At 38.3% G+C, this 17,886-nt stretch overlaps 1 protein-coding gene across 4 annotated transcripts in view; it reads left to right on the forward strand.

The window, feature by feature from the left end:
• The window catches only part of LOC140718368 (matrix remodeling-associated protein 8-like), a 59,972-nt gene that overhangs the window by 31,257 nt on the left and 10,829 nt on the right, over positions 1-17,886 (forward strand). For 2 of the 4 annotated variants that reach the window (XM_073031994.1, XM_073031996.1), the window contains exons 5-8: positions 1,674-2,105; positions 12,216-12,374; positions 12,544-12,574; positions 15,783-15,865. In XM_073031994.1, coding sequence (XP_072888095.1) covers positions 1,674-2,105; positions 12,216-12,374; positions 12,544-12,574; positions 15,783-15,865 — 705 coding nt within the window. The remainder of the gene's footprint in view (positions 1-1,673; positions 2,106-12,215; positions 12,375-12,543; positions 12,575-15,782; positions 15,866-17,886) is intronic. The other 2 variants (XM_073031995.1, XM_073031997.1) reach the window with 1 other exon arrangement.

The following is a 17,886-nucleotide window of genomic DNA, read 5'->3' on the forward strand; positions in this document are numbered from 1 at the left end:
AGTTTGGAATTCAGGCAAAGAGCATGGGTGTTCAGGAGGAAATTAGATATATGAAGGAAAAATGAATAATAATATGTTCATTTGATAAGGGTTAGATGGGAGGAAGCTTGTCTTAAACAGAATTCTCAATATAAATATGTTGAATTGAGTGACTGTTCATTTGTTGATGATATATAATTTACAATCATGTAACTACTTGGGTGCATTTTAATTCAAGTTCATGCAAGTTTCAGGCATAAGGTGTTATCATTCTGTGTTTTTGTATTTGTCATTGTTTATATTTTTTAATCAATTGCCCTCTTTAGGAAATAGTTACAAAATGTTAACCACTGAGCAACAGCATCAAGTCTCTTGCCTTAGAAAACCCTAAGTAAATCAAATATTGTGGTAGCTGTATTTCTGTATTTCCCCTCTTCTTATAAGCAAACAGCAACAGGATCTTCTGAGCTTGATTTAATGTCAATATCTAACAACATTTTAGTCTGGGCACTCAGCACAGCTTTGGCTGACTTAAACACCTACAAAGTTAATCTTTAACATTCCTGAAGCAAAAACATATTTCTTTGGTCTTTTCTTCTGATCTGCTCTGCTTAGGCTTTTAGCAATATATAATATTATAATTTGTTAAATACTCAGTTAATTTTTAAGCGTTATAAATTTATACAGTATGTCCCTTTTTTAAAATGTTAAGTAATTTGATTAAGTTATTCACACCATATTTACATTTTCTGACAGCAAAGGAATCACATATCCACCATTAGAATAAGCAAACAATTATACTGCAGCAAGTTTACATGATTTCTGTGTTTAAAAAGGACAGAAATCTATGAAGAAAATGTGAATCAAGTTGACAGTGGATCACTTCGGAAATGAGCACTGATTTATTTCCTTATATCCTTGCTATAAATAGAATGTTAACTAGCATAGAACAGGAACACTTCCTTCGTTCCATAATGTCTAAGCCAAACATGATGTCAAATTAAATTAATCCATTATGCCTGCACATGACCCATATCCCTCCGCTCTCTAAATATTCATATGCCTACCTAAGAGTCTCTTAAATGTCACACCTACATCTGTTTCCACCACCAACCATGGCAGTGAGTTTCAGACACCTACCACTCTGTAGGGGGGTGAGGCAACTTGCCTCACACAGCTCCTTTAAACTTCGTTCCTCTCACCTTAGCGTTATTCCTTTTCTCACCGTAACATTACTCCTCCTAGTATTTGATATTTCCACTGATTCTCTCTATTCTATCCGTGTCTCTCACAATTTTATTAGCTTCTGTTTGGCCTCCCCTTAGCTCTTGATGCTCCAGAGGAAACAATCTCAAGTTTGATCAATTTCTCCTTATAGTTAATAGCCTTAAATCCTGGCAGATCTCTTCTACACCCTCTTGAAAATGTCCTCATCCTTATAGCGGGGATATCAGAACTGCACACAGTACTCTAATTGAAGCCTAACCAAATTCTATAGAGCTGCAGGATATTTTCTTGACTTACACAATTGCCGGACTGATGAAAGCAAGCATACCATACTCCTTCTTTAGCACTCCACTTGTTTTATTTCCAGACCCTTAGCTGCACTGAAGTGAAAGCTACATTTCATGCAAACTCTCCATGTGCATTCTCTACGTGACATCATAACTGAGTATTTTTTTTTGTGCTTACAGCAAGAAAGGTGAAGAAGTTTTGGGATGGAGAGAAGATAGTGTTGGTGGCATTACTTGGTACTACTGTGGTACTGCCTTGTGAAAATTACAACTCTATTTGGGCAGGGAAACACAGTGAAGAAGAACAACAGGTAGTCCATTGGGACAGATCACCTCCAGGTGTGTGGCACGACCAGGCTGACCGACTGATTGACCTCTACGCTTCTGGGGAACAACGATCTTATGGTTCCCACTTTATTAGGAAAAGAATGAATATATCAGATACTGCATTCAAAGACGGTGACTTCTCGCTGACCATTTCTAACCTTCAGTTCAGTGATGAAGGACTCTATTCATGTGATTTGCACCATCACTACTGTGAAATTCATGAGAGACGCATCTTTAGACTTTTTATTACAGAACCAATCAAGAAGAACTTTACATACAAAACATGTAAGTTATTTTCATCATATTACACATTACATGACTTGTCCTCATTTGTTATTTTAAATGTTAAATTTTTGATCAAAGGCAAGGGCAGCCTATTTCTAGTCTAATGTCATATTCTTCTTTGATTTCTCCATGTAAACATTCTAAGAAAATTTCCAGTAGGTATGGTACTAGATGCACTTCCATTCTTACAACTTGTTTTGGTGGAATTATGGTCCTGTATTAACATAATGTGCACACTTTGAAAAGGAGTTTCTAGCTAGAAATGAGGAGCAAGGACAAAATGAATTTCAATTAGCTCTGAGGTATGAATACCTGTAACCCCTGTACTACAGCCAAGACTAATAAAAACTAACCTATAATAGTTAGGAATTTGAACTTGAGACATTCCTGGCTCGTCTGGCTGAATGTTATTAAAAAATAAGGAAGAACCTAACTTGAATCAATGCTGAAAGTTCAGCCACTAAATATCTGCCTTCATTGCACGATTAACACTTTGCTCTGCATATTTTGTTGAAGATGTTAAGCCTTTTAGCTTAATATGGGATTATATAAGAAACAATCACAAAAAATACATGAAACATCACTGTCTGGAACCCTTGCTTATCTTGGTCCTTCTTACTATAGTCTTTCTTCTTTTCTCCTATCCCATGTCCTCTCATTGAAATCATTCAGCCTGTTGCACCTGCTATAAAGCTATGAATGATCCTTTACCTTAATTCCACTATTTTATACTGGCCCTGCATTCCTTGATTATCTTAATATTCAAAAACTTTCCAGTCGCAGTCTTGTGACTGATCCTGCACCAATCACAGAATTCCAAAGGTTTACTCTCATCTGGTTGAAAAAAAATCTCATGTCTATCCTAATGGTTGACCCCTATTTTGAGAGCAACTCCTGAATCCAGGTGACTAAATCAGAGGAAATATCATCTCTGCACCCATTCTGTCAAGTCCCAAAATAATTTTGTATGTTTCAGTGAGATCACCTCTCAATCTTTTAAACTGTAGAGAATATAAGCCCTCTCTTTTAGCATCCCTCATATGCAAAATCTCCATCTGAGGAATCAATCTAAACATTCATTGTGCTCCCTGAATTGGAAGCATATCATTCCTTACACAGGGAAAGCGGACTTTACATACCATTCCCTATGTGATCTCACCAGCTGTGTAAAAATAAGGGGAGACCAAGTAAGTTTGGAGTTCAGAACTGAGAGTTGATCTTATTGAGATATAGTTTCAGCATAAGGATTGACTGGGACTAAGATAAGACAAACTTTCTCTTCATAGAGTATTATAAATCTTTGGAATTTTTAACTAACTGTACTCAGAGGTTGACTGTATTTAATGCTGAGAGCACCAGAATTTTGTGCACTAACGATATCATTCACAGTCTTTTTCCAAGGCAGGAATGATCTTGGGGCCGTATCGTATGTCCTTTCTATGAGTTATTTTGTTTTAAAGTCAGAAGTGAGGAATTTGTTCATCTTTGGACATGGAGCCAATCTGAATGATTGTGTTGAACTTTGGCCGTCTATTGGAGTTTCCCAAGCCAGCTTTCATGACATGGCTGGGGAGTGGTTGGGATGGCAATAGCTCATAACTATTGTTATGAATAGAAATGGTGCCAAGAACACCACGCCTGGTCCACCTTATTCCGCATTAAAGTATTAAAAAAACAGAAGTTCTATCATTAGCTAGATCTCCTTAAGGAACTGGAAAATTTCTGACATTTTTTGAAAAGGGAGTGAGCTCTACATTATCATATACGAAGAATCTGGTAACTAGTTAAGACTATCCCCAGGGTTGCCTCAATTTCATTCAAGCTAATATGGTACCAAACGTATTGCCATGAGAGATAAATCCCTGCTAACTAGGATCATTTTTCATCTAAGGGAAAGGGAAAACCAGGTCAAGATTTTACCTTGCACCCTAAAATATTAATAATTTCTCTTTTTGTTTAGTGAATGCTGCTGAGTGATACCAGAGGATGGCAAACTTTATCATGTGACAGATACTTCCTAAAATGAAACAAGGTTTTGCGACTGAGAGAAAATAGAAAATGTATCAATATAAAATAGAAGTAATTAGAACATTTAATCATAGCACATTAAGCCCTGAAAATTTTAAAACTAAGTAAATGAAGTCTAAAGAAAAAATGTTTTGTGTCTTAATTATTTGTGATATTTTGACAAACTCCAGAGTGCTGCAACATATGTCTGAATCTCCAGATGAAGGAAATGAGTTGTTTTTGTTTTATACAGAGCACTCCCATGTAAGGAGAGAAGTAAGGAAATACAGTTTAATCCAAAGTAAACAAGGCCCGGCTATGGCTGAAGCTGGATATCTTTCCATCAGGATTTTTGACCCACAGTCTTCGATTTAAACAAACATTTCAAAAAAGTTGGGGTAATAGAGAATGATTACACTTTAATTACTGCAAGCAAATATTTTTTTAAAATCAGTAGTAGAAGTATTGCTTATGATTCTGGGGGTAGTTTCTGCTGCCCAAAATGCAGTAATTTAACTTAGTCAGCATTTGATTGGTACTGGTCCAGTGCCAAAGAGCTGCCCAAAAGCCTGTTACTTTTTTGCCTTGGCCTTTCGGGATTTGCTTTTTCCCTTCTACCCTTTACACTTCCATTACTGGACCTTATGGCACTTCACTATGCAAGGGTGTTTTTTTTTAATACACCTAGCAGTTTTACAAGTGTTTGCTTCTGAGAATTTCCAGAATATCTGAACTGCATCCTGTTCAGTTGATTTAAAGCATATAGGAACCATGTGTAACTGGCGGGAAGTCAGAACATCAATATTCTTTATCCTTTTGGGAATAACTTGTATAAGAAAATTGTTTTAACAAAGGAAAGCTCTATCATGTACAGTGGTGATGGTTATTAAAAATAACTGGGGGATCTTGAGCAGCTAGGAAAGTGGGCCGAAGATAAGCAAATGGATTTCACTTCAGCTCAGTGCATTTGGGAAAGTCAAACCAGGGTAGGGCTTACACAATAAGTAGTTGAATTCTGGGGAGTTTTATACAATAGAGGGAGGTTGAAGTACAAGTACATAGTTCACTGAAAATGAGGTCACAGTTCGACAGGGTGGTGAAGAAGATATTTGGTATACTGGCCTTCTCCAGTTGGCATTGAATTTAGGAGATGGTATGTTATTTTGTACTTGTACAGGATGTTGGTAAGACTGTATTTGGAGTATTATTTACATTACTGGTTGCCTTTTTATAGGAAGGACATCATTAAAATGGGAGGAATGCAGAGAAGTTTTAAGAGAACGTTTTCAGAACTCACAGGACTGAGATATAGGGAGAGATTGAGCAGGCTGGCATGAAAGGGCACAGTTTCAAGGTGCTTGGAAGTAGGTACAGATGAGATGTCAGGGGTAAGTTTTTTTTTATGCAGAGAGTGGTAAGTGCATGGAATGGGCTGCCAGCGAAGGTGTTGGAAGCAGATACGATAAGGTCTTTTAAGAGACTCCTGGACAGGCACATGGAGCTCAAAAAAATAGTGGGCTAGGTAATTCCTAAGGTAAGAACATGTATGGCACAGCTTTGTGGGCCGAAGGGCCTGTATTGTGCTGTAGGTTTTCTATGGTTCTAGGCTAGGACTTCATGTAGAAGACTGAGTGGTGAACTGATAAATGTATGAAAGTGTACTCTTCTCCATGGATTGTCACCTTGTCGTGGTGGAGAAGCTTGTGTGGTCTTGAAATCCTGAGAGTGATGCTGTCTGGAACTATGCTCCTGGTAGGGTCACTCATAGTGGTCAAGGATGAGGTCCCTGAAAAAGAACAACCCAACCAAGACCTCAATGGTGGAACAGGCAGACGAAGTTACTTTGAACTCAACGGCTGTGAAGGCGGATGAAGGCTGCAACAAATCCATCAGCTCCAATCGTCGTGGTTTCCATGCCATTGGAATCAGTTGGTTGATTTGTGAAGTATCGTGTGCTTCTTGGAGTGCAACATCAAGTACACGTTAAACAAATACACACACAGGCATCTTCGCTCTGTGGAAACGGAACGAAGACCATCATCCTCGACCTCGAGGGACAGCCACGATGACAACATACTAAATCATGAGAGGTATAGGTGGGATGAATGCACATGGTCTTTTTCAGAGGGAAGGGAACTAAAATTTAGAGGGCATAGGATTAAAGTGAGAAGTGAAATATTTAAATCGAACATCAGGGACAACATCTTCACACAGAGGGTGGTGTACATGGACCGGAGGGGTTTAGAGGGATATAGGATAATGCCATGGTTGGCATAGAGTAGTTGGACCAAAGGGCTTGGTTCCAAATGTGGGAAAGTATGAATTTTCCTTTTTGGCAGGAAAATAACTTTTTTTAAAAAGTAACATTGGTGAGATCACATGAAGATGACTAAGTATAGTATTGGTCTCTTTATTTAAGAGAGAATATTAACTAATTGAAAACAGTTCAGAGAAGGTTTACTTGACTGCTGCTTGGAATGGATGAGTTATCTTCTATGGAGAATCTAGACAGCCTGGACTTGTAAATATTGGTGTTTCAACAGTGGGAGGTAACTTGACTGAAACATGCAGGATCCTGAAGAATTCAAAGATATGGATGTGGAGTTGTTTTTTTTTGTAGGAGAGTCTAAAGCTGGGTGTCACTATTTAAAAACACAAGCCCTCCCCCATTTAAGATAGATGGGTGATTTTTTTTTTGTCAGAAGATTATAAGATTCTGAAACTATTTTCTTCAAAAGACAATGGAAGGACAGCATTTAAATATTTGAAAGGCACTTCACTGTGGGCATCTCTCAATTCCAAATGTCAAAGCAGATCATTAGGGCATGAACATCCCTTAAGGGAAGACACTGCATAGTACTGATTGGCACAGCAAAGATTTTGTAAAGTTGTGAAGGGCCAGCTCGCAAATCTTATGAGCAATTCTAGGGTCAGATGCCAGGATTGGTTTGCACATTTGAGATCCCTCAACACTCCTGATACAAATATTGTGCCAGCCAGTGGAAGAAAGTGCTAGTTGAATTTGACAATTTTCCACATCTCAGTAAAAGACGGGGAGCTCATCTCAAGGGACGCAACCAGAAACTCTCACTGGGGTGGTACATTGCTGTAATGGACTAACTGCAGGTCAAGAAACTACCCCTATCATTGTATCCATTTTGGAGTAGTTTTTAGATAATCCTAATTAGATAATCCCATATACAAAGAAATTACAAGGCTTTAAAACAAACCTTAACCCTAACCCTACTTACCAAAAACCTTTCATGGCACTTTCTGACTTTCCAAATTTCCTTTTTGAGTTCTTTCTTGGTTTCTTTATTATCCTCAAGGGCTAAGTTTGATTTTAGCTTCCTAAATCTTACATATGTTTCCTTTTTCTTCCTGACTATATTCACCGTCTCTCTTGACATCCATAGTTCCTTTACCATGACAACATTGTCATCCTTCTTACTGGAACATACGTAGAAACATAGAAAACCTACAGCACAATACAGGCCCTTTGGCCCACAAAGTTGTGCTGAATATGTCCCTACCTTAGAAATTACTAGGGTTACTAGAAATTACTAGAATACTTTTCTGCACTTTCTGTAGTTGGTCTTTAAACACCCTCCACACACGACAGAAGTTGACTTCTCATCCCATTGTGTCTATTAACTCTCCTTAGTTCCTATCTAATACTCTTGTAATTTGTCTGGCTCCAATTTAATATTCTGCCATAATGTCCATGCTTATCCTTGTATACAGTTATCTTAAATCTTAGGAGTTGTAATCTCTGTTCCCTAACTGTTCTCTCACTGAGGTCAGTCATCTGTCCAGGCTCATCACCTAACACCAAGTCCAGAACATGAATTGGAAAATGGACCAAATTGAGGAGAGGTTAATTGAGGAAGTCCGAAAATATGTACATACGAACATGAAGAAACTCAACACAGTGGCATAGAAACCCCACCACCAACTAGCATTTTGGCAGTAAATTGCAGAGCAACGCAGACACACCAATGCACAAGTATAAATGCTCACAACAGCGTAGGCCACTTGCGTAGGCTACGGCGCAGAGCCTACGTAGAAGTATAAATCAGCCTTAAGGAGTCCCACTCTAAATTACGGAAGCTGAAGTTCCCCACTGCAACAACCCTCTTGTTTCTATACTTTTCCTTAAAGTGCTTGCATATCTGTTCCTCAGTATCCCAGTGGCTATTGTGATACCACAGTATAATCCCATCAAAGTGATGGCATATTTTCTATTTCTGAATTCTATTCATAGTGGTTCAGTGTATGAGTCCTTCATGAGTGTAGCTGTGATATTGTCTCTCTCTTAATCAAGTCTCTTTTATGGTCACAACATTATAGTTCAATGTACTGATCAATACTTGTAAATCATCACCCTTACCCATAATACTCTGAACATTAAAAAAAAACGCTCTTTAATTTCATGTCCCATTGTGTCTGTTACCTTGCCTGTCCTTACTGGTCTTGACATTTACCTTCCTCTCAACTCTTCCACTTTCTGTCTAAGTGTTGTGGTTCCTATCTCCCTGCCAAACTAGTTTAAACCCTTCCTGAGTAGCATTAGCAAACTTACTGGCCAGTTGCCCTCCAGTTAAAAAGCAACTTGTCCTTCTACAGGTCACCCCTCTCCAGAAGACATTCCAGTGATCCAGGAATCTGAAATCCTGCCCTCTGTACCAGTTCCTCAGCCATTCATTCACCTGTTCTATCTTTCTATTCCTTCCCTGACCAGCACATGGCACCGGGCATAATCTAGAGATTACTACCTGTATGATTTTGTTTTTCAGACTCTTTCCTAACTCACAATACTCAGTTGGCAGGGCATTTTCTCTCTCCCTACCTATACTGGTGTGAATGTGCACCACGTAATTTGGCTGCTTATCCTCCCTATTGAAAGTGTTCTGTAGCCATGCTGAGACCTTCTCAACTCCAGCACCCAGGAGGCAACGCACCATCTTGGTGTTTATTTAATGGCCACAGAACCTCCAGTCTGTCCTAACAACCTTCTTTAATTATTGAGTCTGTTATCAATATTGGTCTGCCTGACTTTACTTTTCTCTGCCAAGACTCACAGCTAGCCACAGTGCCACTGACTTGGCTGCTGCTGCTATGCATGATTGGTCATCCTTCCCAAACCCAACAAAATCCAAAGGGCTATACTTGTTGTTGAGGGGAATGTCCACAAGTGAACCCTGCACTGATTGCCACTCCTGTTCTGGCTTTATTATCAATAATGACAAAGCTAGATTTAAAATGTTTCTCCAGACTACCTGTTCCATTGGGACAACCAAATTCTGCAGGCATCTTCTACCTGCTGCAACCTGGAGAAGACTTCTACAGCATTTGAAAGGCATTTGGACAGGTTCATGGGGAGGAAAGGTTTAGAGCAGTGGTTCCCATCCTAAGGTACAAGGGCCCCTTGCTTACTGGTATTGGTGCATGGCTGAAAAGAAGGTTGGGAACCCCTGGCTTAGAGGGATATGGGTAAAATGCAGGCACATGATAAAACCTCAGGAAGGCACCTTGGTCAACATGGATGTGTTGAGCTGAAAGGCTTGTTTCCATGCATTATGAAATGGCTGTTGCACAAGTGCTTGTGTTACTGTTTCATAGACTAATTATAAAATAAAGTCCAAAACATCAAAGCTGTCACTGTACTGCATAAATTTTCCCCATAGTACAATACTTCAACGTGGCAGGACTTTATTGTGTGGATATAATAATTCAAGGACTGTGTGGCTGAAAGCTATTTGAGTTGAATTGCTGACTGTTTAATCCTGGCAATCACCGTGCATAGTTTTGTGTCTGAACCAGAAGTTGAAAAGCCTTAACTCCTTTACTTTCCCACCTAACTCACATTTCCCAAGCACCAATACCCTGGAATGCTCTGGGTAAACACCAGATGTTCTATGTTCAATTGGCATATTCCACAGAGATTAACTCTGTTGATATGGTCTGCAGAGAGGGGGTACAGAGCCGCACTGTTTTTCTTGGACGTCACAATTCCAGCTGAAAACCATCATCTAAGTGTTATTAGTATGGCTCTGGATGCATTTGATTTTCCATAATACCAATGAGACACATTAAACAAACTAAAGGTTTTTAACAACTTCACAACCCACTTAGTGAGATAATATCAAAATTATTAAAATATAATTCCCCAGTTTCACCACCTTCCTGAAGGTGCTGACACCCTATGGAAAATGCGTCCAGAAAACTGGGCTCCAAGATTGCAAGTGAATTTAAAGAGTACTGTAACTTTTATAGTCATATACTGTAACTTTCAATATTGTCTCCTAAATTCAGTCCTGTTAATTTGCTGAGTGTGTATCTCTGTGTGAATTAAACTGTTGTAGTCAGATCAGAACCCTCATGACCTTCAGGCGTTGCATGTCCTTTCATTGTTTGCTCATCTTTGCTTTTTTTGATCTGTGTACTTCTGTAGAAATGTATCAGTACCTGTTTTAGCTATTTCTATCACAGCCTCTACACAGGCTGTACTTGTAAACTTTTGTTTATCTTTAAGCTAAGGGCTGTTGTCTGAGAAAAGAGAATTCTGAAAATAGTTAACAGTTAATACATTGTCATCAGGTCAACATCCACCTGAAAATCTCTTTCTGACTGAGCTACTAAGTACTTCCAGTATGTTCTGTTTAATGTTGGAGAACTTGTTTCACTTGCCTTACTGAGATCATTACTTTCCTTCCTCAGCTGTAAATTCCACAATATAAAATCAAACTAAGGTCAAATAGAAGCCAAGCAGAAGTGATTTTACTTTTGTCTACTTATTTTTAAGGGAAATTTGCATGTGTTATACTCAGGATTTTCATTGCCATCTCTCAAATATTTATGCTTAGTAGACAAATAGGAAATTTGCAGCAACAGCATTTGATATGCAAATACCTCAATTTATATAAACGTATACTTGTAAAGTTAAAGTGCTCTTTGAATACTGTATAGTTGACAGATTGACAGCAGAGAAACTACAGGTGAGTCAAATCAGCTGATCAGTCTTGCTCACCACTATTATTATCATTAACGTCCATTAACTTGCCTTTAATAAACCTCATCATCATGGAAAATTATATCTGTCTCTGTCTTCAAGATGCTGTATGAAGTGCTGAGTATTTTGAGCGTCTTCTATTTTTATTTTATCTGGTGTCAAATTTAGCTCAGTGGTAGTACTCCTACATCTGAATTAAAATATCCTGGATTTAAGCCTTGCACGGTGACTTTAACACAAAATCTAAGGTGACACTTAAGTACATTGCTGAGAAAGTGGTATTGCCCTGTTTAATATTTATCTCTCAACCTTTCTCATCACTACCACAACTTTTGGTCCTGTAAGCTGCAATAAACCTATTGTAGTTTTTAGGACCATGCTTTATGTCAAGTGGTTGGTGTGATTTTTGTATTACTGTAGTCACAATGCTTCAAGTCCTTTGTGACACCTGAGGTTGGTGAAAGATGCAATATAAATGCAAGTTTTTTTAACTTACAGGATTTTATCTGAAATAGGGCTTGATTTTCTTCATTTTTTTTTGATGATAATAACTCATAAGACACACATAAAGACATAATTTGAAATTTTGCCCACCTGTTTACATTGATAAAATTGTGTTTTGTAATCTTGTATTTTGCATTAAGTGTGTAGCTTTTAAAATGTGGAAATTGTGCATAGACTAATTGACTAACAGTATTTGTCAGTGGACATGTAATGGAGCACACATGATGCGATTAAACATCTTGGTTTGGGGTAGGGAGGTAGGTATTAGAAAAAACCTGGATGGCAGTCAATCACTTTGAATCTGTAAGTATTATTAATATCATTACAAGTTTGTTTCTAACTTATAGAAACCAAAAGTTATCTGTAGTTTATTTTTTTGCCAAATTTTTACCAAACACTGATAATATCAGAAAGACCCACGACTTATTTAAAACAAAAATACAAATTCCAAGCCCTATATGTGAGTGCCTAAACCTTACAGCTAAGTGCCAGAGTACCTACAAAACATGAACCAACCAACAGAGAAACTGTTAGGATTCCAGTGTTGGATGGGTGACTATGTTTTCCTTCTGTGTTTTTTTTTCTAGCATCCACATCAGTTGAAATCCCAAAAGTCATCAATGTTTTTATTCCGGAATATTCTTCACATTTACTTCATCAACTTGGATATGTCTTGGCAACACTGCTGCTGCTGGCCATTTTGATAACCATCATTGCTCTGATTACTCACCGACAGAAAAAGAGAGGTGATATCTGTAGTTACCTTATTGTTTTTAATTCATTTATTTTTTCCTGCTTTTTCTGTTGCACGATCATCTGTGGATCATGCACTAAGATCATGCGGTACAGTCTTAAAGGGTTGCATGCCTGCTCTTTGAATGATTTTGGCTCTCAACAATACTTTCAATTTTTCAGGTCATCAATACAATGTGAAGATGTCTCAACCGTAAGTATCAAATCATTTGCCCTCCTTACATCACACAAATTTATGGGAAGGTTTGTGATAAAATGTGTAGTAATCAGGTCATTTTAGCAACTCATCAGTGAAGCAGATATCAGTTTAATCCCTGTGGATAAAGTTCTGCCATCAGCTCTACAGATCTTGGGTACAGAGTTTGCTGTTCTTAATCCCACTTCCTTTCTTGACCATTGTATCTCATGGTGAAAGAAAACTAAATGCTGAACTTGCAATCATCAGAGCCCACATTACATAATCTTTATCTTAATATCTGTCCCTAAGATTTTGAAAAATAAGTTACACAATTCAACAAGGAGACTTTATATTAAAAAAAAACAAATAGAAACATACAATACCATATATTGTCCATTCCTATGACTTGCGTTAAAACTGCAAACGGATTCCATCACTTCTAAACTGAGACATGTATCAACTGAGGGCAGTTTAGCATGGGCTTCTACTTTTGCACTATGTTTCATGGCTTGCATTCTGCAGGGTGTGAAATGGAAAGGTGGAGCTTTTTGCAATATGTGTGTTCAACAATAGCTGGTATGTTTTGCCTATTTCAGGTTTCCTTGAAAATGTGTCATTTTGTAAGCAATGGATTACATTAACTGGGGCTATGTCTCAATGCGATCATTGCACTCACCTCTTCTTCCTTCAGTCAGATTTATCTTCTTAATCTAATTTATCATCTTACTCTAAAGTGCCTAGAATCCTTTCTGATTCTTGGTTTTCCACTTCCTTCTATCTTCTAAAATCTTGCTTCTTTCTCTAGTCTCCTGTTATCCTGACTTAGTCTCTTGTTTCCCTTCCAGTGATTTTTAGAATATTTTGCAAAAATGGCATTTGTGATATCTTTCCTGTACCCAGAGGTCTCAGCTGCAGCACTTGGGTGAATGGGTATCGCAGTTTTCAAGTAGTGCATGTTTTTATGCCAAATGCAAAATCCTCATCTTCAAATATTTTTATTTTCGATTGTCTAAAAACTGTGCTGCTATATTGAATGCCATGGTGAATTTCATCATCATTATCTGCCTTTGCCAATAGGGGGTCCCAAACTATGGGAAGTCATTGACATTTTCTAGATTCTCACAAAGAATCATTATTTTTGGAGGACATTATGGTATAGCAAGAGCAAAATGGCAGAGAACCTTTGTCTTGTACATTTTAAGGGTAAAGCACTTTCTCTTGTACACTTTAGTGCATGAGATGACAGTGGCTTGAAACTCAGCCTCTGAGCTTGCAAACATAACTGCAAGTTACTAAGGAATGCAATCACAGGAGGTTGAACAGCTTCCTGTTAATTCTGAACATCACCCCAATCTTTCCACGTGAATGGATTTAGAGAACATTAGCCTACAGAAAGCAGACAGCAGTTCTGCCGAATTTGTCACTGGCATAAAACTGATCTAGGAACCTTTAAGATCAGTTCCAGATCTGACCGCAGGAGATACTAAACTGTTTACCTACTTATGTCTGTGAGGGGTTTGCTGGAATTTCAGAGCACAAACATGCTGCTCTTCTCTGCTCCCACTATTGACTGTCAGGCAATGCCATGTTTGCAGTCAGAAGCTTGCCTTCCAGGAAAGACCTCATCATTGACATCCACAATGGTACTTTCACCTGCTTCACTTTCTCAGGCTCCTTTTCTCTTACTTTCCTATATTTCTGCTCTGCTCTCTCTCGAGCACCATTCTTCAGCCTCCTCTGCTCCTCTCTCTTGACTTACAGCACTCCTTCTTTCACTCCACACTCATGGCTCCACGCTCCTCCTTACGTTTTGGTTTTAATGTGCAGCAAGTTTCCAGTTAACTTAAATGTTAGATTAAACAGTTTATGTTTAAAACTAAACATTTGAATTAAAAATCAAAAATACTCTAAATACTCAGAAGATGCACATGATCTGAAGAAAGAAACAAAGTCAAAATAAATACTTTTCATTAGAAAAGTTTAAAAATAGGTTGCAGAGATTAAAAAAAGAGAAAGAACAACAAAATGTTCTTTGTTAAAATCTGCTGTGGGGGGTGCCTAATTTATAGGATAGGAAGTCCACCAGAAGGATGGCACGTTCTGTTTCTTTAATGAGGAATAATAATAAATTCATATTCTTTTCTGCAGGCTTATGAATTGAATTCCCTTGAATTGACTTTATTATTTACATCTTTCATATACCTGAGGAGTAAAAATCTTTGTTACATCTCTGTCTAAATGTACTATGTGCAATTTAGAGTAATTTGTAATAATATGTACAACAGGACAGTCAGTATAACATAGATATACTATTGTATCAACATGAATTGATCAGTCTGATGGCCTCATAGAAGCTGTCCCGGAGCCTGTTGGTCCTGGCTTTTATGCTGCGGTACTGTTTCCCGGATGGTAGCAGCTGGAACAGTTTGTGGTTGGGGTGACTTGGGTCTCCAATGATCCTTCGGGACCTCTTTATGCACCCGTCCTTTGTAAATGTCCTGAATAGTGGGAATTTCACATCTAACATATGCGCTGGGCTGCCCGCACCACTCTCTGCAGAGTCCTGCGATTGAGAGAAGTATAGTTCCCGTACCAGGCAGTGATGCAGCCAGTCTGGGTGCTCTCAATTGTGCCCCTATAGAAAGCTCTTAGAATTTGGGGGCCCATACCAAACTTCTTCCACCATTTGAGGTGAAAGAGGCGCTGTTGTGCCTTTTTCACCACACAGCTGTTAAGTACAGACCACGTGAGATCCTTGGTGACGTTTATGCCAAGGAACTTAAACCTGTTCACCCTCTCAACTCCAGATCCACTGATGTCAATAGGGGTTAGCCTGTCTCCATTCCTCCTGTAGTCCACAACCAGCTCCTTTGTTTTTGCGACATTGAGGGAGAGGTTGTTTTCTTGACACCACTGTGTCAGGGTGATGACTTCTTCCCTGTAGGCTGCCTCATTATTATTGGAGATTAGGCCAATCAGTGTAGTGTCATCAGCCAATTTAATTAACAGATTGGAATTGTGGGTAGCGACACAGTCATGGGTATACAGAGAGTAAAGGAGGGGGTAACAAAATTCTTTTAATTTAACTTTTCTATGAACGATGGTTAAGAACAAAGTTTGAATTATAATGCCACTTCCAATGAAGGCTTTAATAAATATAAATAAGCACTTCTCATGAATCCGATAAGAGTCACTGCCTCAATCTGTGCTGTCTTCAAATCAGCAGGAGAACAGAAGTTAACGTCAATGATCTTGTGATCGACACTACTGACCTAAGACCCAAGCAAAATGAAGAAATAAAACTTGGTACGTGTATCAATGGTAAAGTCTGCTGATCAAATCATGCCCATTCAGTGATATTGCATATTCATTTATCATTCCGTCTCCTGCTCTTTGTCTTGATGAAGATTTGGAAATGTTGGAGAGGAGAGACAACTAGTGCATTGATCATGATGTCATAAGCTTCATGATTCACAGCAACTGCTCCCCCTCCACCAATTCCCTACAGCCCTGTAATGCCTTGAGAGACATAGAATAAAAAAGACATAGAATTAGTAGAAGTCCTCCAAATCTCAATCATCATTAAAGTAGTTCAGGATTCCACACTGACCATAATTTATGTTAACGGTGTTCCAATTTGTCCAGGAAGTAACACAACAAGCCTGCAAATAAATTAAGTAAAGGAAGAAACAAAACAGTCATACTACATTTATTTTTTGTATTGTGGATTAGAGTATGAGTTTAAATCATAAATGTATCACGTACATTGACACATTTTTCTGAATTTTACTACTATCACAAAGCCACAACAATATGTCAAAAACTGTTTCTTGTATATTTTACCTCACCCAAAATAACCATCCTTTATGTGTATACCAACATTATGTGTATCAATGGTTAGAAGTTAAGTTAAAGTCTGTCCCAAGCCTTATAGGCTCATCAGGCCAGTGCTTGTGCCGGTTTCTGTGGTGTGAAGCGACTGAGAGTACGAGACTTCCCTCCTCCTACCCCCACTCAGTTAGGACGCCAGTCTATCGCGAGGTTTATCAATGGAGCTTGTGGTAAATATTTATGTTCCAGGGTTAAGTGAAGAGAGTTTGTGAAGAAGTTAAAATACTATTATGTCTAGTAAATATACAATAAAACATGTTGCTCCACTCCAGTTAACACGTATAACTAGGTAACATTTGGCTGTAGGAAGATGATGCTGTTCCTGGCTTATTCTTGCCCATCACCCAAGGGCCAAGTCCCCAGCGTGTCTAATTTCCACTTCAGGTCTTCATTGCCCTCTCACTTTACAATGATTCATACAAATTAAAGTATCCTAACCTCAGCCCATCCTAAATGGAGATGAATTAATACCACTGATTATGGACTGACAAAGGAGCCTTTAGTGTTTGAATGACTCAGTGCTCCAATAGGTGGTGCAATTTCAGACTAAGCCACCATAACAATTATTCTCAATTGTGAACTGGTCCTCGTATAAATACTTACTACAGGTGTACTATTATAAAGTCTTAGTAGTAATATCGTCTAATCCCAAGACATTAGGTAACTAAATAAGACCTAGGAGAATCATCTTACCCACAATAATGAAGGCTGTTTATGTGAAAGAAATATTTGCATATACTGTAGTGCTTTTTATACTCATTTCAGGATGTCCCAAGGCATGTTTTAAAAATGAAGTGCTTTTGAAACGTACAGTAGTTACTATTATAATATAGAAACTTTGGCAGCCAATTTGTGCAAACCAAGATCTCACAATTGGCAGTACGAAAATGGCCCAATATTGTGCTTATATTGTCTATAACATAAGGGCAAATGGCTTGCTTTCCTTTAAAATAATGCCATGATGATCTTTATGGTCATTTAAGAGAGCATAGAGAAGTCTAATTGGAAATACTGGGGTATTTCAGGATGAAGGCTAGCCTTAATTTTGTGTGAGATTTCTATCAGGGTAAATCTGGAACCTTCTAACTTAGTGCAACCATCTGAAACATAAATGGCCTTGAATCACCATGACAGTTACTAAGAGTGAAGTTCTAGACTACATGGGATATTAACTTGTTGCTGAAAAAAATTGCTAAGTGTTTGGAAAGCATTCCCAGGAATGAGGGTAATTGTGGAATCAATGCCAAAAGGCCTCATTATAACATTATATATAAAGAAGCGTACTACTGCAGTGCTGCTTTTATGGGAACTCAGCAGAATTCCTGACTCCCCCTTTGCATAATACTTAGCCAGGAATCAAGTTGAGAACCTTCTGCTGCTATTATAACACACACCAGTAAAGTCATCTCCTTACCATATGGCTCAGTGTGGAATGA

This window comes from Hemitrygon akajei, chromosome 29 (genome assembly GCF_048418815.1).
Source record: "Hemitrygon akajei chromosome 29, sHemAka1.3, whole genome shotgun sequence".
NCBI classification, from domain to species: Eukaryota; Metazoa; Chordata; class Chondrichthyes; order Myliobatiformes; family Dasyatidae; genus Hemitrygon; species Hemitrygon akajei.